Source organism: Mycteria americana, chromosome 1, assembly GCF_035582795.1.
Source record: "Mycteria americana isolate JAX WOST 10 ecotype Jacksonville Zoo and Gardens chromosome 1, USCA_MyAme_1.0, whole genome shotgun sequence".
Classification (NCBI taxonomy): Eukaryota; Metazoa; Chordata; class Aves; order Ciconiiformes; family Ciconiidae; genus Mycteria; species Mycteria americana.
In genome coordinates this window covers 43,781,526-43,805,641 of record NC_134365.1, presented here as the reverse complement: position 1 = coordinate 43,805,641, position 24,116 = coordinate 43,781,526, and the positions used below count along the sequence as shown (strand labels likewise).

Sequence of the window (24,116 nt, the reverse complement as noted above, 5' to 3'; positions counted from 1 at the left end):
TCTTTCAATGAGAAAGTAAAATTGCTGGCTGCCTGGTCAAGCAAGTGAATGCAGTGACTGTGGTATTTGTGTTGCAGCCATTTTCATACAAACAGTTCCAGATAACTTTGCAGTATCAGCCTCAATGTGTACTTTGTTTGGAAAAGATTGCCCTAATCATCAAAGCACTGCATAAAAAACAATCATAGCAATTAGGGCATGCCAAATAGAAGAGACAGCTGTGAAGAATTTTTTGTCCATTTCTCTGAGCATCCTTCCTTTGATTCACTTGAGTTGAGTTCAAATTTCTACCCTGTAACTTCAAGCTCTTTCAAACAGACACAGCCCTTACATATCTATCAACTGCTAACACTGCTCCACTGTCCGCAGAGCAATAGCAGGGCCTCGCTCCTCACTCATCCACTCCTCTCCCAAACATACACGCTTTCCTCACCCCCATCCTTAGGGCACTGACAGTCTATAAGGTTCCCGTTGCCCCTTCTGAAGAACGGTTTCTGCAGTGGTATCTGACAAGAAATAAGTTAGCATACTACAGCAAGGCCAAGAGAAGTTCAACATTTAAACATTTATGTGATAACATAAACATAGATAAAAATTGCTATTTATCTGTGAGCTACTTCCCTCTCTCCTCACTTATTTGAGGCTGTTTTTACATCACACAAGTGTTTTAGAATGGAATTTAGATCACTCTCCCACTTGTACAGCATCTAGCATCACTGGTCCTCATTTGAGTACATGGACTTAATAGCTGGTAAGTCATAAGACAGCAGAACATATCAGTTTATTTTTAATTGAACTGTATGCTACATTTTTATCTGAGACTTTGTCAAATTTATTACCACGAAGCTAAAAAATGTCAGTTCTTTAGCCTTCAAAAGGTAGTTTGGAAGAACTATCAAGAAAACCCCTGAAAACAGGTACAATACAAGAACACTTCATGCAAGGAGTGGAGTCCCTTAAGAATAAGCTCTGCTGTACAATAGCTGTACCACAGCTGCCACAGCGGACAGGAAGTGAAAAACATCACTGGTTTCACATGAGTAACCAACAAATTTCAGAGGAACTGAAAAAAGGACTGAGTTCAGCCTGCTACAATTTAAATTAAGTTTGTGGCTTAAAACCGATTCCAAAGAACACGAAAATATTAACAACTTGGTGTTTAGCTTTTCTCTGAGTTAAACTGTTTTATTCTTGCTTCTAATGTAATGGGAGAGACAAGAGAAAATTTACATAGTATTATGCACTTTCTTTAGGATGACCCATAGTGTTTTGTATGATTAAGAAGCTACAAGAGGAACGTCAGGTACAAATGGTGGCTATCCTCCACTGACCTACAGGCCAAGGAAGCTATTGAAACTATTGATATTAAAAAGTCTTATAGATTATTCTCTTGGAACCATCACAAATGGTTTGCGGATACAAACTACTCCTAAATTAACTGATTTTTGTACAAAATTTCAGATTGGACTCTTCAGCAATAGTCCGATTGCACTGAACGGAAGTGTAAATAATCCTTAAAAAAAAAGAGATGAATAAGGCGAGCTGAGTGCCATGCTAGAAGCAAATCCAATGTTTAAGAACAAAGCCCCATATTCATTGCACCTAACTGTAGGTGCCAGCTTGGGAACTAAATTACCACAGGTTGTCTCAGTACGCTATTGAGAGAAAAGCACTTCCTGAGGGTGATTCAAGTTTAGAGGCATCTTTGGAGGTGTCCCTCTCCCTGCTGCCTGTGGAAGAGCTTGAAGTGACAGATATTGTATGAAGTTCATCAGAAAAAGTCTTATCCGTCACCTTGGTGGGATAAACCAAGTTCTTACATTATGTTCAGGCCTAGAAAGTGGCTGTTTCAGAGCAAATGAATAAGCTATGAGGATGGGAAGAAAAAAATGGCAGACACAGCCTCTAAAAGAAACTAACGCAAATATAAAAAAGACCGGGATTTTTAGATGTATCTAGTGAACTTGTCAGCCCCAAATTTTAGGTTGTCCAACTTGAAAGGAAATTAATTTCTGTGAAAAAGGTAAAGATTTCCTGTACGCCTATTTCCCGTACGCCTGTAACACCGATACATCAAAGTGTTCATATTTTTGGATGGCAGGAATTTAACTACCTTTTGCCCTCTATTTTGCAAGATATTGTCCTAATTTGCTTGAAGCCTTCTCTTTCTTACTTTGGTATAATGTTCTACGTCTGCGTTCTTGGGGCTTCTTGATTTGAAATACGAATGGCGGCAACCAAATTGTCAGCACCACAGACACCCATGGGGCATACTCAGAACAACCTGTCTATCCCTGCTAGCTAAGACAGCAAGCACAACGTCCAAAGTGGAAATAAGCAGACTGGTTAGACAGGTGACAGTTCCAGTGCTTTCCAAACATCTCTACTTCAGGATAGTTCGCCAAGAAAAGTAGCTTGTAGCTCAAGAGGGGATTTACCAGAGAGATTATAGTGACTACAGCCAACGAGCAGCACCCTTTGCAGAGCACACATCCAACTCGATTAAGGCTTCATGTAGTCCTGTCACTTGCTATAAGCCCGTTGTTGTTAAGCCTATAAATTGTTAAGCAGCAACCGCAATTCCTTAATGCTGTCCTTCCGTATAAGCAACGGCTGTAGCTGTTACAGCGGTCGTTCAGTTCCTAACAAGATGAAAAATAACTCACGTGGGGGAGGTTGTAATCCTCAAGAGAAACTTTCCTAAAACAATGTATGCAATACTCTGCAAAAGTATAAGAACACTTTAAAGAAAACCCATTTTTATACTGGCTGAATTACTTGTTTTCGGATCTTGTTTCTTTAAGTATATGAGTAGTTTCTAGATTAATGTCACCCTTCTCTTCAGAAACGCTGTGACAGCAAGTGGAGAAGGAGGGAGTCTAATGCTGGCAGCTGAATGCAAGTGCTGTGTAAATCTTCTGTGAGATGCTGCTGAGATAGTAAAGTAGAGAACTTTCAATATATCTGCAAGTACACCGATTGCCCACCAACTCGTTAAATATTTCTCCTTGTGTGTACATATAAGGCCTATGTAACATACAGTTACATTGCCATATATTCAGTAAACTAATTCATTATAGTAGTTCTGGGTAATGATGCATTCACTATCTCTACTATCTTTGTAGCACTGAGCAGAAAGCTGTGAGAATATATCAAAGTAAAACATGTCTCCTTCACAGATATATCTCCATTTCCTATGCAACTGGCTCATTTTAGTATTATCTTTGCTTGCCCATCACTCCTCCTCACCACTTCTCAGGGATTTGCCATAACTTTACATCACCAATCTGTTTTAAGAATCCAAAACGGATGCTTCTCTGATAAAAGCATGCCCAGATCTGTCACCCTTATCAGGGCTATGTCTGCGCTAGCTTTCAAGGTAGCCTCAATAGATTTAAATAACGTACTTTGGAACACAGATGTACAATCTGTAATAATAATGATAACATTAGTAATAAGTACATGAAAAGTGAGTATCTTCCCAAATAAAAGTTCTATACTATGGGTAAGATTAATCTCAACTAATTTTAGACACTGAAAATTAGGTGTTTAGCTTAAACTAGGTGGTTCATCTCCCCTTAATTACGGAATAGATGTACATACCTCCAGAGGGTGAGTCATTCTACCTTTACATAAACGTCTCAGAAAAGTGAAAGGACTGGCCCTCAAGAAGTATTTATCTCTAGCATCTGGCTATAGTAGAAGCCCAAGCAACTAGCTCAGACTAGACACCAGCCTTTTAACTGCCTATAATGAGGTAAGATGAATTCCACTGTGATCGGAGCCTCCATATGGTCTCTGAAAATATCTGGACACTAAATTCTCGCCTGTGTGTTGTCTGTTCTCAACCTCCAGCAGAGTCCCCTACCCTTTTGTGGTCTGACAGATATAATTAATATTCCTTCAGTTTTCAATAAACGCAAAAATTACGAGACAGAATTAACAACTTTTCCTCAAACAGGTTTTGTTCTGTGCTTCCCACTCTATATTAATGCTGGACTTCACTGATCTATGACGCAGGAAAAAGAGCTAGGACTCTCTTGAACCTTCCTGATATTTTCCATTGGACCCAAGTTATTTGCAGACAGGAAAAAGCAGTCCCAAACAGCCTGTCCCCTGTGCTCCACATCTTCTAGTCATGCTGACTAATTATCACATGCACTTAATCCTCACTTAACAACAGCATTCAGCTATCAGGACCTAATATTACTAAACTCAAAAAAAAAAAAAGATTTCATTAAAGAAATACAGTATTTCAGAACAATGGTCTGTACGGACTGGACTCTTTTGGTATGTAGAATAAGGCAGAGAAGGCAGATATGGATTGGCAATAAGGATTGTGAGCGGGTTTTTACTGAGCACATTTCTACTGCCAAAAGTCATTTACGGGTGGGAGAGAAGGAGCCTCAAATTTAATCTGTGGAGCCATGAATGTGAACAATTCTCTATGCAGAATTTATGAGCTGTTTTACTTATCAGTATTTCCTCAGAGTTTTCACGCAGTCAGATTGATTACCCTTTCCTCATACTGTTTGTGCATACTCAAGTTTGGCTATACAGTGCATAAAATGGACATGAACTGCATACTGTACCATACAAGGAAATTGAAGGCAGTGACATGCCAATCATGGTTATTAAATTTTTGTTCGAAAACACAATATGATATCACTCATAATAAAAATCTGTATTTCCACATAGTTCAGCAACAAGCATAATGTAAATATTTGGGGGGGGTTTAATTAGCTAAATTCCATAGGTCATCTAAACAGACAGAATACAAGAAAAAATAGAGATGGGAAGAGTATTATTGCTTCTGTAACAAGCTTGGCTTTCATAAAACAATTCATTCTGAATGTTTTCAGTGCACAAAGAAGTTCTTTTTTTTTTTCCCTATAAATCCATAATTTCCACTAATAAAAATCTCAGATTACCTGATTGTCAGAAAATACCAGTCACCTGGCATAAAACAACTCAGGATACCAACATAGCCTAACATTCCCCAAAATGAGGCCTTTGTCCTGGACCTACAATGCACTGCATTTTATTTCCCGTACAGTGCTAGGGACCCTGACACAGGCTGTAGCTCTGCACGCGACCACCAAGGTGCCCACAAAATAATGGCTGTACAATCTGTGTGACCCAAGCAAATAGGGAACAGTACATCGATACATCTATTGACAGATAAACTGATTTCCCCAAGTAGCAGCACTAGCAGTGGCAGCTTCTGTCCAAGTTTACCTGTAAAACCTTGTTATAGAAAGTCTGGCAGAGATGTTAATCAAATTTCTCAAAAAGCAACTTCACCCTGTGGCAATGCCTAATGGTTACTAACCAACTGCTGGATGGATTTCTTGAGTTATGAAGAAACCTGAGTACAGAGATTTTAATCATATATATCTTATTGGAATTTAGGTTTTGATTGAGGCTGGAATACTCCAAGAACAAATATGTGTCTATGAAGCATTTAAAAATGAACAAATGTAAAAATTTAAACGAAGATATTTTGTATTTTTCACGATAACAGAACATGTTTATTCACTATTTTATTTTACTTGCCTACCTAATCATGACATTAGAGACACTTTAATACAGCAGAGTAACGAGCAGAAGTTACAGACATGACACCCTCCACGACAGGATGCAGTTTGTTTAAAAAACACCATGCTGGTTCATGGAAGAAGAAGTGGCCTGTATGGCTTGAAAATCTGTCTTGTGATAATGTAAGCGGTTACGAATTGTCTAGCCACAATGAAATGAGATGATATTCTTACTCCAGTGAGTAAATGGAGAAACTCCCACTGATTTCAACAAGAACACAGAGAGTTCTGATTTCGGAAGGCTGATTTTGCCATGTGTCTAAAATGAAGTATTTAAAATGATGGAGTGAACAACAGACTTCTCCCTAAAGGACAACAGGGAGATGATAAAAGCAGTGAGCTGCAGAAAAGTACAAACATAGGGTAACAAATTCTAGTCTGTTTGGAAACTGACTCCTCAATAACTTAAACATTTTATTTACCGTCTCTGCATCGGTCTCCTCGGTGTTGCTGAGGCAGCTCACACCCCGGAGGAACTGGGGGAGGCAATGCAGTCCATGACAGGGACAGTGGTGGGACAGAGCACAGTGCTGCGACAGAGCACAGTGCTGCCTGCCAGTCCCCTGCCTGCCACTGGGAATTTGGGCTGCTGAGCTGCTGCTGAGAGTGCTGTGGAGGCACTGACTGAAACGCACAGTCTAAACGGCACAGGGACCAGTGCTTCTGCTGGTTTTGCCTGTTTCAATATTGAACATATCAATTAATTCTCCAAGTAACGAAAAGCAAAAAGATGTGTTGTACATCTCACTTTTATTACTATGAATAGCAATTCTACCCTAAGTCTTCACCAAAAAGATAACATATACGACATATGTGACGTACATGTATATATAGGTACACATGTATAGTATGTATTAATACAGATTTGTAATGTATGTGGCATGTGATACATGTGTATCAGTAAAAAATTATTGAAGTGTGTAGCTCAATTAAATATGTCTCTAAATGGCCTTCCAGAATATTTAAAAAATATTTTATTAAGTATACTTCAAACTTTTGTAAATACATAGGGAAATGCCAATAGGTACCTGTGTATGAGCATACATAGCCATCTCTAATATGCACCATAAAGTAAGTATGTATAATGGTTTCAGTCTCTGTAGGATGTACTACTGGTGCCAAAATGCTAAACCTACATTTGTTATCTTTGTGCTCTAAAAATGAAATCTCACAGTGGCTTTAGAGGAGCTGTAGTAATCTATTCAGTCGATGATTTGCTGTCTTAATGTTTTCAGTCATCTCCACTCCAATTTGTGTCCTGATGCTTTGAAAGTGTTAGGGCACACCAATGCTTGGCACACTTCACACATCTGAAAGTATCCTAAAAGCAACTGCAGAATGAAGTTAAGTAGATGAGCACAAAAATTATTAGTTAAATAGCTCTTCTGAAGAGTTTAAATAACTGTTCAAGAGAAAAACCCCAAACTGCACTCAAATGAAGACATTGGGTTGATCTGACAAATGAAAAAGCACTGTGACCTAATGTTGCCTTACAGAGTCCTTAAATCATCACCTGGAATTGTATCAAGTATTAGTTAAAATATCATCATTCTTAAAGCCTAATTAAGCCAACCAAAAGTACTTGTAGAAGAGAGCTGTTGCACTTAGAGTTTCTTCTTTTGCAACAAAGTGGCTGCTTGTATATTTCTGTTAAAATGTTTCAACACTAAAAAAATAGTTGTATCGTCACACAGCCAGCGATAGAACCACACAAGTCATAGCAAGGCAAGGCCATCATCTCAGGAATTACCAGTTTCTTATACTTGTCCTCAGAAAGGTACTACATGAAGTAATACCCCAAACTTTTCCAAACGATCCAAAATCTTTTGTTGCTCTGAAAAGGTAGCAATGTGCATACATTGTAAAAAGCCTCCACTCAGCCTTCAGTTCAGGTTAGCTATTGCATCCATGAGAGTTTTGCAAGAAATGCACTGAATTACAAAGATAGGTTTGCTAACACAGCAGGAACCAACACTCACCTTCCAAAAGTCCAGTTCTTGGATATGCTACTGATTTATGGCTTGATCAAGATACATAATATTTCTACCTAATCAGTTAGGACAAAATAACTGACGTCGTAACTGTGTTGTGAATGTCAGGTTTCCCTGTGCAAAGGCCGCCGAGATCCTTAAAGACATGTACACATCTGAGTGAAAATTACTGTTGAAAATCCTGACTTTATTGTCATTCAAGCTGAAATTTTTAATGGGAAGTGAAGGAGACGTTTGTCCCTTTAGACTGAAATGTGACCACTGTCACTCTGCCTTTGCTGGGATTTATATCAGTATTTCACAATGAGATCTTACAATTTCTCTCAAATTAAATGAGATCACCTCTAATGGTCAGGAGAAGAGAGATCAAATTTTCCATAGATGCAAATATGTCCCTAATCCCCTCGCTTTTAGGGAGTCTGAGTTCTCCAGTATCTCTTTTGCTGATCTGAATCTCCTGTATTATATTCTTCTTCTGTTGCCAAATTCCCTTTAAGCAATTTTTTTGAATGACAATGTTTGGTCCGACAAACCAGTTCCCAATATGCTCAGTCTTGTGTGCTCCCTTCTCTGAAACTTCATTTGATTTGCTTTTTCAGCTTCCCTCATGACTCTACATCTTCTCTGCATCATGCCCACAAATGAGGCAGAATAACCCAGAAAAATCCTGCATTGACATGGCGGGGCCCTGGGAAGAAAGCCTTGTTTTCGTTTCCACACATTTTTCTTTTATTCCCCACTCCCTTGTGCTATTAGCTTATCTTATAAACCAAAACTCTTTAAGGCTGTGACTGACATAGCTGTCCTAGATTGGGAGGGCTTCTTTGCCCTCATTCATTGGTGACACAACCACCAACCCACTCCAGACACGCAGCTGAAGAAACCCAGCTCTTGCTTAAGAGCAGTCAGTACCTGAAAGTTTTGAAAATTAGACTTTATTCAGAAAAAGGCATCTGGACATGGCATTGCCCATGAACAGACTTTTTGACTGTCAATCGCTACACAGAGTTTCTCTGTGGAGCAACCCGCTTCCTTGGTTTCAGCTAATAATACAGAACTGTACCAGTCTTCAGCGTGATACTGCAGCGACGTACAGAAAACAGTGAAGTCGTCATTATTCTCTGCTTATCCTTGTCAGGATCACATATTTCCACAGGAAAAATGTATGTTGTATATAAAATGCCTCCTACTTGTGTCTTCTTATTGCAAGCAAGAACAAAGAATGGACGCATTATTAAATTGACAGATAGGAAGCTGTTAATATCAGTAAGTGATTAGGTAAAAAAGGTCAGTTTTTCTAAGGTCATTCAAAGTAACTTCAGTAACATTTTTAAAAGTAGCTAATTAGCTTATTTCTTCAGTATTATAAAAATAAAATTAAACAGTACTTAGCCACCAAATAACTTTACTCTAAAAATAATGGCATTACTACCATCCTACATATGAGCTGAGTTCTACGAGGTACTTGATAGAAACCAGAAGTGAAACTAGACTGTGGCTTCCTATACAAGTTGCTAGGCCCTACTTCCTCTCAGAAGCATTTCAAAAGCAAATCTGAACCTGCAGCTCTCAAGCTTTCAGATTTGTGCCGCTCCTTCATGAGAAACAGATTCCTTCAGCTCTTCCTTCCAGCACTCTGTCTCTGGCTGGTGAGCTGGCCAGCAATGACTAAAGCAGGCAGACTGATCAGCTGAGGAAAATTCTAAACTCCTTTTGAACTTTTATTTGTTATTTCACATTCTTATTTAATGTCTATTTATTTCCACTACAGAGACAGCTTACAAAAAAAAAAAAAAAACCCAAACCCAAAAACTGAACCAAAACAAAAAAATACCCCCAAAAGAAAGCAAAGAGGCTGTTTACTGCATAGATGTGTGCCAGGAAATCCCATTGTTGTAGTGGTGAGTAGAAGTCCTGCGCCCTGACTTATACCTTACTCACCCTAAATCACGTATGAGCCATGCAGCCTTTCCTGATTAATGAAAGTGGTCAAATGTTTTACACCACTTGCTAGGAAGTCATCTTTCTGTGCATGACCACTCTGATTACTAAGCTGTGACGGTTTTACACATGCCCTGTAAATCAAATCCCGATGCACAACAGGAAGTTTTCACTGCCAAAACTTTTGGAGTTTAACACAGCATCAACGTGATACGAAGCCAGGTGTTAAAATTGTCAAAAAGGGAGCTATTTTGAAATGGAATACACAAGAGAGAGCTCAACATCTATTTTTATTCTAGCTTTTCAAATTTGCTGCAATTCACTAATTGGAGAGTTTCACCTGAATAAAATATTTTGAACTGCTATTGAGAGATATGTAGAAGGATGAAATGCTTTCCACTGTATTAAGATCAGAGGGGCAGAGCAGTAAAGGAGGATTTACAGGAAAATAAACATAACTAAAAAGATAAGTCAGACCAAATGTCATGCTGAAAGTAGGTTAGGACAATACTAATATTGTTAACTTCTCTCATGTTTTATGCAGAGTTAGTACAGACATTTAGTGGCTGGCACCTTCTCAGTTTATATATCCAGAAATACTACGATCCAGCTCTAACCACTTTAAAATTATGCTTCCCTTTGATTTGCTTATTTTCCAAGTTCTCTCAACTTGGTTTACACAGAACATACACAAGAGCCATCAGAAATCTGCACATCTTACACGGGGGAATTATCCCTTTGCATTTAGCAGACAAAACACTCTGCATTCCTTTTCTGAATTTTGAATAAGTTATGCTATCTTTCAGCCAACGTCCTCTTGCCAGTAAAAACAAAAAAGAAAGGTTTGTGACCTTAAAAACATCATGGGCAAGTGAAGATTCGCACAAAATATTCCACTAGTAGGTTTGAGAATAGATAGATGCTTCCTCCTCTTCCAGCTTAATCCCCGAACACCCTCGCTGTCAAAAGGCTATTGTTAAGGCATGGGCTTCCTCCAAGACCACATCCTGTGAATCGGGTCAAAGTGAAACACAGAGCTGCTTTAAATGAGCTACTCTTTGCGTGCCCTGTATGCAAGTGCAAGAAAAACTACACGACTCAAAAAATTAGTCTGCTAGAGAAAAAAAAGACAGTGGACCTAGACCAGAATGAAGACATAGTTAAAAAAATCAGCAGTTCTCATTTGTAATTGGCGGCCTTATTATTCACTAAACGCAACAGTTTCTGCTACCAGGAAGCTAGACACTTTATTCAGAGGCAGAAATCAGGACCAAAAAAGTCATCTCTCCTTAAAAAAGGCCTGCTTTTATTCCATAGCTATACTTCCCACATCATATTTAATAAGCGAAAAGCCTATCAACAACATTGCACACAGGACTTAAGAGTGTTATACCACTCCACAAAGAGCACAACATATTCTGCATCTCTAATAAATTGTGGCAGAGTCTGTGTTGATAGGATACATCAAAATCAAAGAATGGGGCTCCTGGAGTATAAATTCCACCTCCAGCTCAGAGCTGAGCCCACACTGATGCTAGCCACTGACATTGAAAGGAAGAAAAAGCCAAAACTGTCCTTATGAAGCAAGCAGGAAAACTAACTCATTATCTGGATGTTTTATTCTTAACTGGTCCCTTAGAAAAGAAAAGATGGGCTTGTGGTTATGATGTGGAGACTGGGACTCAAGATATATATGACTTGAAATTCCTAGTCCTGCCACAAAGTCCCAGCCTGACTGTGGGAAAATCATCCATTCCCCCTTTAATCTCTCCTCTCCCTCTGCACTGAGGGGATAATATTTTTCCCTGTCTCCCACACTCCGTGTAATAGAGCCATACGTTCTGTAGGGCTGCAAATAACTTCTCCTGTGCGCATGCACACTACCTGTTGTGATAAGGCATCAATCTAGTAAAAGTTTCTAGGATCAAGGTCTGGTTAAAACTCAGAAAAAATCCACAGAAAGGACATTCTCATGTTTTTACTTGAGGGAAAAGTGTTTCAGCTGAACCAAACTTCCTAATCTTGGCGGTACCCCTCACTCTGCTGGGTGCATTGGGATGCTCCTGTTTTCTAGGTAGCAATCTGTACAGCCCCTTCAAGATGTAGCCAGCCGAAATAGTCATTGCAGTGCTCCTGAAAGGATTTTTAAAGCACCTTAGAGCCCTAAACTGAATTGGGTTCACAGGCCTTCTATGTTCCTTGTTATAGAGCAAAGAATTGAGTCCCTGAGAGTCACTCCTCTGCCAGACCTCACAGGATCTTGAGGCATGAGGGCACTCCAACACTGATATCCTATACGCCAGGGAAATGAATGTTTCCAAGCAATCACCTAGCCGGCTGGTCTCCAATGGTACCCTACCTGTGCTTTAGGGAAACTTAACTGGAACTGCAATACTTCAGTGAAATGCCTCTGGAAACACCCATACAGTAAAAAGGCATTTTTTCTAAGGTAGCAAAGCTGTCTCCAAAGTGAGTCCTTACATCGCTATGGCACTGTGGGCCACAGGGCTGTCCGCTCAGGTTCCCAGAGTAGCATGGTTTCATTACCACAGACCTGCACTCTCCTGAATTAAGAAACAAGAAAAGAGAACGAGAAGACCACCAGGATGGCCATCAAGTCCTTTGCACGAGGAAGGATCAGTGCTAGTAATGCTATGAGTGGCGGGTGCACACGCATTTTTTTTTTTTTAATACTCCAGTGATGGAGATAATACATGTTCTGCATGCAAAGCGTTCCTCTGTTTAACTGCTGTCACTGCTGGGAAGTTTTACTAAAGCCTAACTAAAATCTCCTGAGGTATAATATAAGCCCATTATTTTTATCTAGAGACGGAGACCACTTATCTCCATTTATGGTCATGGAGAACAGATCACCCCCAGGGGCTGCAAGAGTGTTGCACCAAGCAAATGTTGCTGGGTCGCTTCAGGTTCTGGAGCTCTGCTGGTACATCCACAGTGCATCAACACTAAGACACGCTCCCGTTTTCAAAGAAAGGATTTTCTAATGAAAAGTTGTTTGGTCAGGAAATCCCCAAGCGGCTTCCCTAGGCACAGATGCAATACAAAAGAGTAAGAGTAATTGTTTTCTGCTGATACCTAATACCAGCTCGCAACACACAAATTAATATGAAAGACATTGAGTTCTACGTTCTTATTTTGTGAGAGAAATAAAACAAAAGCAGTAGAAAGGTAGGCAGAGGTCTTAAGCTCGGGTTGGTAAATACCCTCCTATCCATGATCCCAATTACAAATTACAAACAAAAAGCATCTTTCAACCTGCACTCACTACAATTTGCTCACACATACAAAAGCTTGGAGAGTTGCATGTTGTGTTACTGTACATTTATCTCAACTGTATGAAAATGTGCTTGGTACAGATGATTAGAAAATAAACATGTAACAGTGAAGTTGACTCCAAGCTCATACAGCATGAGGCTCTTAAATCAGTTATAATATAGCGTAGACAGATGGTGCTGGATACATAAAGTACATTAAAGACGCTGTTATCTGTTTGATAGAGAAATAATTCAGAGCACAAGGCAAGAAGTTGAAATTGCTGACAATCTGAACTCCTGCCAACTGTCCTGGCTTCACTGGGGCTGTGTGAATTTTAAACACACATAGTCCCAGGTGTCAGCAGTGCCGACTGAAATTTCTGGCAGCTAGTTCACTGCTTTTGAAACAATGCTGGCTTCCCGTCACTAGCGGTCACTATGGGGAGAAGATAGGCGGTCTCTGGCTGCTTCTGCTGCCCTTTTTGTTGCCTTGGCCGTAGTGCTGTAAATGAAACACTCGGCACAATGAGCAGCCTCCTTTCCTGCCAACCCACAAGGCAGACATCTCCAATGCACTAGCCCTGAGAAAAGGAAGGGTATGACAAAATGGGGAAATAAACTCATTTATTTATGTTCCCTAGATTCAGCATGTCAAGAAACTCGGTGGAGCTTGGCCCTGAGAGACCGGACAAAAAGGTATCCAAGAAATTGAAAGGTCAAAGAGATGTGGGATTGCAACAGATGCTCTGCTTGGGAGAAATTTGGGGAATGGTGGGAAAGGGTCACACAGAACCTAAGTAAATGCTGTGGAAGGATTAGCTGAGGAAAGACGGAGATATGGAAGTCGTTCATGGCACACATCTGGTTTTCCAATGTGCACAGTACTCCCATTGGCATAAGCAGGAGCTCCACCCATGTACGGAAAGCAAAAATATTTGTCTTGAGATCTGTCTGGGTAGAGGAACCTAGCCGTCCTCCAAGTCTGGTGTCTGGTGACAGGCAGGAGTTACCACATCACCGACAAACTGCTGACAATTGACGAGCAAAAAATGTGAGGTTTCCATGCTCGTTCCAATGTCCTACTACAACAGGCTGGCTGAATGACACTGGAAGCCATCAGACCAAGACTGAGATGCAATAGTATGATACTAAATGAAATGGACCTCAAGAGTCACTTTAATAGCAGCAGTGTTTTTGCCTAATCACATCAAAGTATTTAGCTTTGTTTTCCAACACTGACATTAATTTTAGATTACTTTAATGATGTTCACTTGGTACAACTGAGTGTTTCAGACCCCATTCTTTGCTGGCCGTGCTTCCCAGGTAGAGCACACCTATCCTTCTCTGTTCTGCTGATTTACAAACCGCTTCCCCAGACTTACTACTCACATTTCTGTGCTCTACAGAAGAAGCCAGTCATGTCTCTTTCCCCAGGCAGACACATCATATTCTTTGTCATTTCTTCCAAAAGGCCTTGCAGCAGATCCGTTTCCTGAGTTCCCCTGATACCTTCCTGTCTTAAAGTTAGACTGTTTAATGATGAACTTGGTAGGGCTGGACCCTTCTAAAGGAGATCACAACTTACTGTCCATGCATCCTCTGGATACCAGGATCTCCATCCTAAAAGAATCTTAACATAAACCCCCAAAACTGAAGTATCTAGAAAAGTTTTAGGTTTACGTATGTGTACTGGACCAGTTGTAGAGCCTGACTAACACTTTCCAATAATGAACAGTGATATGAAAAATGTTGCAGTCATGACAGGAAGACTTGAGTAGTGGATACAGAGAAAAATAAGTCATATGCAGAAGCCTGTAAAGATGTCTGCCAACAGGAAGGAAGAAGCAGATAAAGCAGACAGCAGCAGACAGATAGCATGGACAAAGAGAAACTGAAAACAAGAAAAAAAAAGAAATAAGATAATATGACAGTAAAGGAATGAATTAACTCAGGAAAGAAGGCTAAAATCTTATCATCCAAGTCATATAACCAAAACACTACAATTAGTATATCAGATTCAGCTCAGAGAAAATTCAGTTTGCAAGCATAAATGATGGTGCACTGCTCTTGAAAGAGGAAAGCTTGCTGATGGGAGGAAATTCCTGGGAGCATAAAGCAAGGAGCAGCCCTGCAAAGCCAGGCCAGAAGACCGGTGTGCCTAGCAGGGGTGCTGACACCCAGCAGCTGCTCGGCTTTATGCCGGAGAGGATTCGTAGCAGTGCCCTTGCCCCTGCACCATCAAGTGTGTGAGGGCGGCTGAAATCAATCATGGTGACCTGGAGTAAAACGCTATTGCCATTGGCATTTTCCTGCAGGTCAATATAGTGCAGAGTTATCATTTAGTGACCAAAATAAGTTGGTTTTGCAAAGAAACTCTTTCTTCATTCCTTTAGTTTTAAGCCATTGCTTCATTTACCTTTCTACAATATTACTTGATATTTTTTAATTTTGTTACTGTTTAGCAGCCCATTCTACAAGTAGAACAGTATCACAAGGCAGCCTAGCATGATCCAATAATTTTGGTCTCATTAATTTAGCAAGCAGTATAACACTGGTGGCACAGAAATATAAATAATACTCTACCCACAGTTAGAAAAATATTACAACAGATATTGGTGTTTTCAGACATGGGTTTGTATAAAAACACTCTATGGTCCAACTGAACAGCAAAACTCCATCTGCTTCAAAGAGAGCCAGCATTTCACCTCATGAATCCAGCAGCTGGATTCCTTTCCTGTGTACATATATAGGAATAAACTTTTGTCTATATGATACTCAGGGAAAAAGAATGTGCTCTGAATGCTTGCGTTCAAATATTTTGCATGACTATTCACATCATAAGTGTTCATGCAGTCAGTTTAAACATTAGTGGGTTTAGCAAGAAAGCAGATGGACCTTTATGTGACCTAGGTACCAACGCACAAATTATGAAAATTTTGAACAAAAGTGCAGTTGAATAAACTACACGCAGAATAATTTAAATCTTATTATTTGCTTTCCTAGGCTTAACTATGTTCTATCCAATTAAGCAAAAAGTTGAACATAATCACTTTTTCTACCACAGTTTTTATTAAAATAATATTACTTTTATTAAACTTCAAACTGCATCATGTCCACAAAAAAGAAAACAACAAAGACTACATATGCAAGTGCAGAAAAATCATGTGAGATGGGAGAGATGCCTAGGGAAAAGAGAACTGATGCTTGCAGCTGTATTCCTAACCAGCCTTGGCAAGGCAGTTGTGAGAGAAAGCCAACACAAGTGTCAAAAGTCTTGAACAATCAGGTGTGGTGAGACTGAAGGCCATAGAGGAAACAGCTGGGTGGCAATGACCTACTGTATTGACATGTATAATCCAAGTTCATCTTGGAATCCTTAGCACTTATGGATAGCAACAGGATATATCACAGTGACTACATGTGTCAACCTAAGTGCCCTCCAGACAGGAAGAGAAAGCTGGTGATCCACAGTGCAGCATATGTAAAATACCAAAGAAAGCAATGCTAAAGGCTGCAATCCAGCAGCCAAGGGCAAAAGTTAACCAGATGATTAATTCATATGTTCCATTGTCTTTTGCAGATAGATAGCCATCATTTTTCCCTCAAAAAACAGTGCTGCCTTATATCCAATGATATAACATAGGCATACAAGCAGTATGCTATATAGACAGATTTTACTCTCAGTTGGAAACTCAGACTAGGTATTCATTAGGTTTTGATTGAAAGACCTTTTATCTGATCACTGTTATAATGAAACATTCCCAATCTACAGCATTGTATACCACAGAGCCACGTAGGAATATCACATGTTTGATTAATATGTTTACTAACCAAAGAAATCAACCAAAGGTCTATTGGAAACAGCACTCACAAATGGTCAAGCTTTGGGACAACACAATCTGTAATGCAGAACTTGCATCTGCTCAGCAAACCTGAAGAGACATTAACCCTAACAACTCCCTCAAATTTGTGCTTAGAACTACTGTTTAGATAACCTGGACATACTGCTGAGGCTACCAGGCACTGGGAAATAGGGTGGCATGGATCTCCATCACTGATGAAGAAAAATAGCATTCAATACCTTTAGGCTGATACTTTGAAGTTTACTAGCAAGAAAAACCTAAAAATAATTTCTTCATCATAACCACGCACCTTATAGCCCAAACTACTTCAGCAAAAAGATTTCATGAAACTTGCTTAAAAGGTGAATAAAAGAGCATCCTTCAAAAAAATGTGCTTGGAAGAAAATTGGGCAAAGGGCTGCCACTAAGCTTTACTGGGAATGTTGGACTTGTAAGGAAGAGGGGAATACAGAAAGGCTGCAGAAATTAGTAACTTCTTGAATGCTCAGCATTTCTGTAAATCCAGGTGGACAGGGGAGGTTTTCAGATCATCGCAAGCGCAAACTGGCCTCACTCTTTAAGGATCATCTTTTATAAGTGCTCAGCTGCCTCCATTGAGAACAGAAAGAGAGAGAGAGAGATCTAATGGCTGGTAGGTTGTTTTTTGGAGGTTGGTTTGTTTTGTGTTTTTTTCTTTAAAAAACAGTCTCTAAGATTACAAGCATTGTCAAACCCATGAAACATGAAATGGCAAATTGGGATCACAGTTTGGATCCATCTAGCCTGTTACTTTACTCAGTAGCACTTCAGCAGCACTCAGGACCAGATGCCTTAGAAGGATATGACCTCCCATTAGGTCTCATGCTAATCAGTAATAGTTCTCAAGTCTTTTAAACACTGAAGGCAAGATGTTTTATATCTTTCTCTACACTTTTTTAAAGAATCAAGAAACTTCTGTCAGTAGGCAATGTGACTGTATTCTTTTTTCTGAAAATAGTATTTGCAAATCTAGTTTACTTTTCTTGCAATATCCATTAAAGAACAACATTAAAGAGGAAACAAAGAATATTTTCTATTAAAAATAAGCAAGCAAGCTGGAATTGCATTGCGTTGAAATGTTGTATTATTATTTTAATGTCGCACTCATGTCATAGAAAAGGGCTGTTCATCGCTTCTGGTACTCAAGAGATGAACAGTCTGCTCCTTCTTTATATTTCTATATAGCATGTCTGAGACCACCAATGCATCATCTTTGGAAGGCAGGGAGAGGTGATACAAAAAACTCCCAAGGGAAAAATTAAGTGACATGACCAAAATCTCATGGGGAAATATGTGGCAGGGATTAAAAAGGAAACCAAATGTTCAGAATCCCAACCCTATGCTTTAACCACAAAACCAACTTTCTTCACTAATACTGAATTAACCCAGTAACTAAAAACAAAGGAAAACCAAGTACATATATTATGTATATCTTGCCACTTTAACAACTCTGATGACACTCAAGTGTCCTCAAACTAAATAAGAAGCAACTACAAATATATGTTTAATCCCAGTGTGGTAATCAGTTCCACAAACCAAAAGTACTAGAAAAGCAAGGGAAAGTAACCTCACATAACACTGCTTGCTGAAGCTGTTAAACCACACATGCAGCCGTAATGTACTGACTGAAAGATCTACAGGAATATATACTACTGACAAGAAGGGACTCAATACTCAGGTTCAAAGCATGACAAATGTTTTCAACTACAGCAGAAAGACTAGTAGAAAATCAAGCAGAAGTTTTAAAATTGTTAATTAAGAACCCCCTTACAAAAGAAAAAACCCTAAGCAGTCTAAAAAACATTGTGGCATCCTACTTCAGACAAACCTTTTTTTTAAAAAATCACAATGAATCAGAGCTAGATAGGGGCTAGGAAGAAGCTATTTTGCAGAAAAGAAAAACACAGGTACTTTTCACTGAGAAGCTGTTTTTCTGGTTCAGCAGTTCTGCAGCAAGAGTAGCCAGATCATTTGAAAAGTAAAAAGAAAATCAATCACTTATTTTTATTTTAAAAGAGCCTCCCTGTGGGAATAGGTGTGGGCGTGAGAGCTCTTCTTAAACTTCATAATATAACATGAAGCAGCCAAGATTTTTTTTTTTTTTTAAAGTACTGTCATGTCATTGCTCTGCTTACTGGGTGCCGGAATGATTTTTCTCTACTTATGATTCTACTGATCCTTATCAAAATGCATCTGTAAAGCATTTAGCACTAACAGTTAAAAACAGAATATTTATTCAAACAGCAACACTAAGCAAAACTAATTTCCAAGGCTGGTATGTGAGTTCACTGATGACAGCAAAAGTTTGTTTACCCAGTTAACCCCAAGTTCTGCATGCAGTAGGTTTCTATCAGATTTTTGTCTGAGCAAATCAACATTTTCTGAGAATTGAGATCTGCAGGTAAAGTTTACAACTAACCTTGCTATCTTCGATCTCCTGGGTTTTTCCTTGAAGCGCTCTCCTCTCTCCAAAATCACAGGTTGACTTTAAAGTAAGCTGACAAGAAAGCATCGAGCTCTCCGCCCCAGTAAGCTCCAAAGACTTTGGTGAGTACTGCTGCGAGCCGGCGGGGCCAAGGTTGGGTATCGGGAGGGCAGTGTGAACAGGCTTTGACCCTACGGCTGGCTGTCTTAGCTTGGAGGCAACCCCAAGTACAGGCATGGCTTCTATAAAAGTATCTTCTTTCTGCCAAAGAAAATGCTCCTGACCTCAGTCTGGTAGACTCCAGCTTCAGCAATTCCAGAACAAATACTTTAAACAAAAGTAGCAGTCATCTTTTCAAAAACGTCTTAAAACAATAATATTACGAGTTTCACAAGGAAGCAAAACTTTTCCTTCATCTCTCCCCTTCTCCCGCGCAGCCACTCACACGCGCTGCTCAGTGAGTCAGTGGCTCGGTAAGACTAAACACTCCTTTGGGGCGTGAACTTTTCTTGAAGGTAACTGCCACAGAGCTGCCTGTCTGGGATTAAAGAACTCATAAATTCGCTTTCTCTTCTTCCTACAGCATTCCAGGTCTGTGCGTTAAGTGAATGAAGGACGGGAGAAAAGGAGGGAGAGAAGAGATGAAACCTCCCCGTACTCCAACTGTCAAAACAGCTCTGAGACCACAACACTGGAAGCAGAGACCTCTTCCTGACTACATAAATAACCAGCCCACATCTTAAAAAAAAACAAACCTCTTTTTTTTTTCTGATTTAAAAAAAAAAAAAAAAAAAAGGACCTGAGTAGTGGCCAAAGCAAACAGCTGTTGGAAGAGTTTTTATCCCGGAAATAATCTCAGCAATGAAGCTGTTTGTCTGATTCCTGGCTATTTTTCACTGCTGACAACCATGAGCTACGGTGTTTCATTCCCTGTTCCTCCCGTGAAATCAGGTTAAAATCGTGCAAGAGCGTGGCTAGGAACAGACGCTGAATCACAGTGTGGGTAACGTCTGTCTGTGCTATGAAAAATCCATACAAAAACACAGAGCAGGATATAGGAAAATCACAAGCATTGTTAGAAGATTTAGTCAATACAGCTTTTCAGCGTTCTTTTTTTTTCTTTCTTTCTTGGTGGTGGTGCTAACGTCATCTATTCAATGTTAACGCTTGCCTTTCTAAAAACATTTAAAGCTCCATGAAGTCCATGTCCAACACATCATTTCTGCTTGTTGCTCATAGAAATATTCTTCCTGGCAACCTCAAATCCTTGTACATGGAAATACAGGACAGATAGGCAAGCAGAGCAGGCTATAAAATGAATCACGATGGACAGTCCAAATTGCTGAGCAGCATAAACGCTTACTTAAAAGGACAACTGTAAATTCCTTTGAGAGTCTATAGCTCTCAAAAGGGGAACTCATTTTAAACTGTGATATAAGGAAAAAAATGTGAAGAAATGCCACACCATCAAAATCCTATGGGATTTTATCACCCAGCATTATGGACAAAAATGCTCCATGTGTTTTTTTGTTATCTCTTCCAAAATAAAACATAGGATGAGAGATAGGATGACCTGAATCCTATTCTGCCACTAATATCCTACATGGTATTAACTATGCCTTCCCTGAACAGTCTGTACTACTAACACTATAGCTGTAAGCCCAAGAGAAAATAAGAGCCTTCTGGACTTTTAAGTTCTCAAATTAAGGATGGCAAGAGTTAGAAAAAACACTGAAAAGAAAACAGAGTAAATGAGAAGCAGACTAAAAGGATCCTCTTAAATCAGCCTTTGAAATTATTTTGCAGAATAAAACTGTAAGACACAGTATTATCCTTTGTCTTTTGTTTACAGAGATCACACTGACACCGTAGTTAAAAATCCAACTTTCTATATTGACTTATAAACTATCCCATTCTTGTTTGTAGTTTGTAGGAGTGAATCTGACCTGGCTTAGGTATCTCCTGAGTTTTGAAGTGTGTGTACGGAGGAGCGGCAAACCCATTTCAGCATCCTCTGCTTATCTTCTCTTTGGTTTTGCCGCCATTAACAGTAGCTGCAATGGGCTTTATGCAAGACTGCAGAGGTAACTGCTCTGCGTTTCAGACAAGTTCAGCCCTCAGGATCCACCACTCTGCTCCAATGAGCAGAATATTCTTGTTTGGTGTGACATTTCAGGTCTTGTGCAGAGCAAAGGGGAAGAAAGCTCCTTGTGCGATCCGCATTTGTTCTCCAGCATCATAAAGCACTGTGGCTGTGTAAGGAATTTAGGTTTCTTAGGCACAACTGTTAATAGTTAACGCTTTAGAAAGTGCACATATGCAGAGGCTGAAGCAGACCACAGGAAAAGAGGATTTATCTCTTGCAAGGTTTGAGGAGATGAAAAATCCTCATGAGGACTGTTAACCAATGATCAAGACAAAGAATAAACTAGAGTCATGAGACAGATACGTTCTTAAAAAGAACTTTGCCAAAAAAATGTAATTGAATCTTATTACTTCTCAGGGTTATAATTTTACGAAGTAATGCATTATGGTAATCTTGCTGTTCTTCTCTTGAATACGAATGATGAGGTCATGATACCCACAGTCTCTTTTGCAACCCATTTCCACAGCACAGAAACCCTAAAAGTAATAAGTAAGCAAGCTTAGTAGGAGAGAGTCATCTGTAATACATAACCAACAGGGTTTGGAAACAATGATGTGAAGTTGGTGTTACTCTTTCAAAATAATTATTACTCTTTCAAAATAGTTACTAATTTTATTATGACTTTTAAGGTAGTACCAGGTCAGGGCCATCAACTTCAGAACCCCATTTAGCCGGAGTTTTTACAATGATAAAACCCAGAAGTGCTTCTGGTCTATCAAAGATACAGAGATACAAGATTATTTGCAGGAATCAGGAAAGGTAACAGAGGAAAACAGTAATAATGCTCCATAGGTGAGAACGTGGTTACAAGCCTGGTTGCAAGTCTGGTCTTCCTTTTTTTGCTTTCTCTCATTCTAATTCTAAGCAAAAGATAAATAAACAAACATCTGCTATCGTTAGAAATCACTTAGCTACATTTTTTGCTTGAAAGGCTTTTGTGTACCTCGTGATGAATGTGGGTTTTATGAAGATATCAGGGGAAAAGAATATTTAACAGCTAAGTAGTGTTTTCCATGCAAACAGGAAAGCACAGGATAAAGCATCTGTGGACAACACGCACAAACTGGCACCAGATGCAAGTGCTAGTGGTGGAGCTGGACAGGCTGGGGATGGCACCATAGGCAGAAGGTGTCTGGGCCCACAAGGATTCTGTAAAGGGAGGATCGGGGCATAAGCGTGCGGAAAGGGTAAAGCTGGAAGCTGCAAGGAAGGGCACCTTGTTAGGCATCATGCTGGCAATGTGAGTTTGGTGGGATTGTCCTCAGTAGCTCTGGGGTGGGAGCTAAGTGACCATTAAGCAGGGCTGCCAGGGAGAATCCAAAGAAGGAAGGAGGATGATTTAGATAAGTGTGAATAGTGTCCAAAGAGAAAGAAGGCATATCTGTGAGAAACCAAGGGTGGAGAAATTGCAAGCAGTGGCTATAACCTGGGGTTACAGGAAATCAAAGACAACACCAGACTGCCTGGCATGAGGGACAAAAGTATTGTTGGCAGGATAGAGAAAGTAGTGAGTAAAATGATATGGCTGACAGAAACAAGGGACACATATCTTCACTTAGTTACATGAAGCTGATAGAGACCTATCTAGAAAGGGATTGCAAAGAAACAGGTCAGGGTAACCACTGTACAGAGAAAGGACCTGTGGGTTTCTAATTTTCCCATTTAGACATTTATCAGCTTAGACATCCTCAAGCCAGGGAGGTAAGGGACATCATCTGGATTCAGGGTGCAGGAGCATGAACACAGATCACGACTGAAGCTCTGACACAAGGGAAATGATGAAGTTGTGCAGGAAAGGTTAGAGACTTATGAGGAAGCTAGAAGACAACTGAGCTGTGGAAAACAAACAGAGGGCAACATTTCAAGTGGGGTGTTAGGTAAGGAGAAAGAAGTGGAAAGAGAGACCAAAAAATGGGAAAACAGAGCAAAAGTCAAAACACAATTTTTTAGTAGTCTTGTCAACAGTAGTGGCAGTTCCAGTGAAATGTTGAAGGCAGGACCATTTCTTAAGCTAATAACAATTAAAAATGATGACAATCTGGCTATAAAGCATGACTCTGAAAGCAGCAAGCAATCAATGTTTTTACAGAAATGATGAGTTAGATGAATGATCTGTACCTCAAAGTAAGACAGTATGTATGCATTCAGTATAATAATCCCCACATCCCAGAAAAAGCTGTCATATTTATTTCATATAACAAGAGTAAACACACCTGAAATCCAAGCCACCTCATAAAAGAAGGTATCTGTCAGTTGTGAATTAAGGTGAATTTTTGTTCTCAAGACTTAACAGGAATAACCAGTCACAGCACAACACCCCAGCATAAACTTCCTTGCCTTCATTGCATCTGATACCAGAACAAGTCCCATGAAGGCTGCTCCCCTTCTGCACCCCCAGCCCTCAGACAAACTGCTCGTATGAACTGAACAGACAGCTGGCAGTGTCTCCCAGACCACAGGAAATATCAAGAGAGGGGACACCTGCCTCAAAAGTGGAGCCAAGAGATTTGTTTGCTCCTTCTGGTCTATGATCTTCGACAAGGAAGCTGTTGCATGTGTCCAGGGTCAAACAGGAAATGTCAGGGGTCCAGAGACTGCAGAGCTCTGTTCTGAGCTGTTTCCCTGTTTCATCCCACTGGTGTAACAGCTGTGTCTATAGCTTACGTGAGCTGGGCCAACTTCTGAACGAGCTTGAATGTGCCGATACAATCACACGATTTTGTGCGGACTGATTTCAGGTGGAGCAGAAAGTTTTCCCCAGGTGGGGACAAAGAACTCTTGAAAAAGCAACCAACGATACTAAAATACTGAAGGTACCTGAAATGGCTTTTATGATTTATTTAACAAACCTAGGTAGGCC

At 39.9% G+C, this 24,116-nt stretch overlaps 1 protein-coding gene across 12 annotated transcripts in view; it reads right to left on the bottom strand.

Moving 5' to 3' along the window:
• NAV3 (neuron navigator 3) overlaps positions 1-24,116 on the bottom strand; it is a 564,703-nt gene that overhangs the window by 253,505 nt on the left and 287,082 nt on the right. For 4 of the 12 annotated variants that reach the window (XM_075495941.1, XM_075495960.1, XM_075496019.1 and 1 more), the window contains exon 1: positions 19,105-19,725. The exons of 1 other annotated variant lie outside the window; for it this stretch is intronic. In XM_075495941.1, coding sequence (XP_075352056.1) covers positions 19,105-19,347 — 243 coding nt within the window. In that variant the 5' untranslated portion in view covers positions 19,348-19,725. Of the gene's footprint in view, positions 1-19,104; positions 19,729-24,116 lie in introns of those variants that run through there. 7 more of the 12 variants (XM_075495912.1, XM_075495921.1, XM_075495931.1 and 4 more) reach the window with 4 other exon arrangements.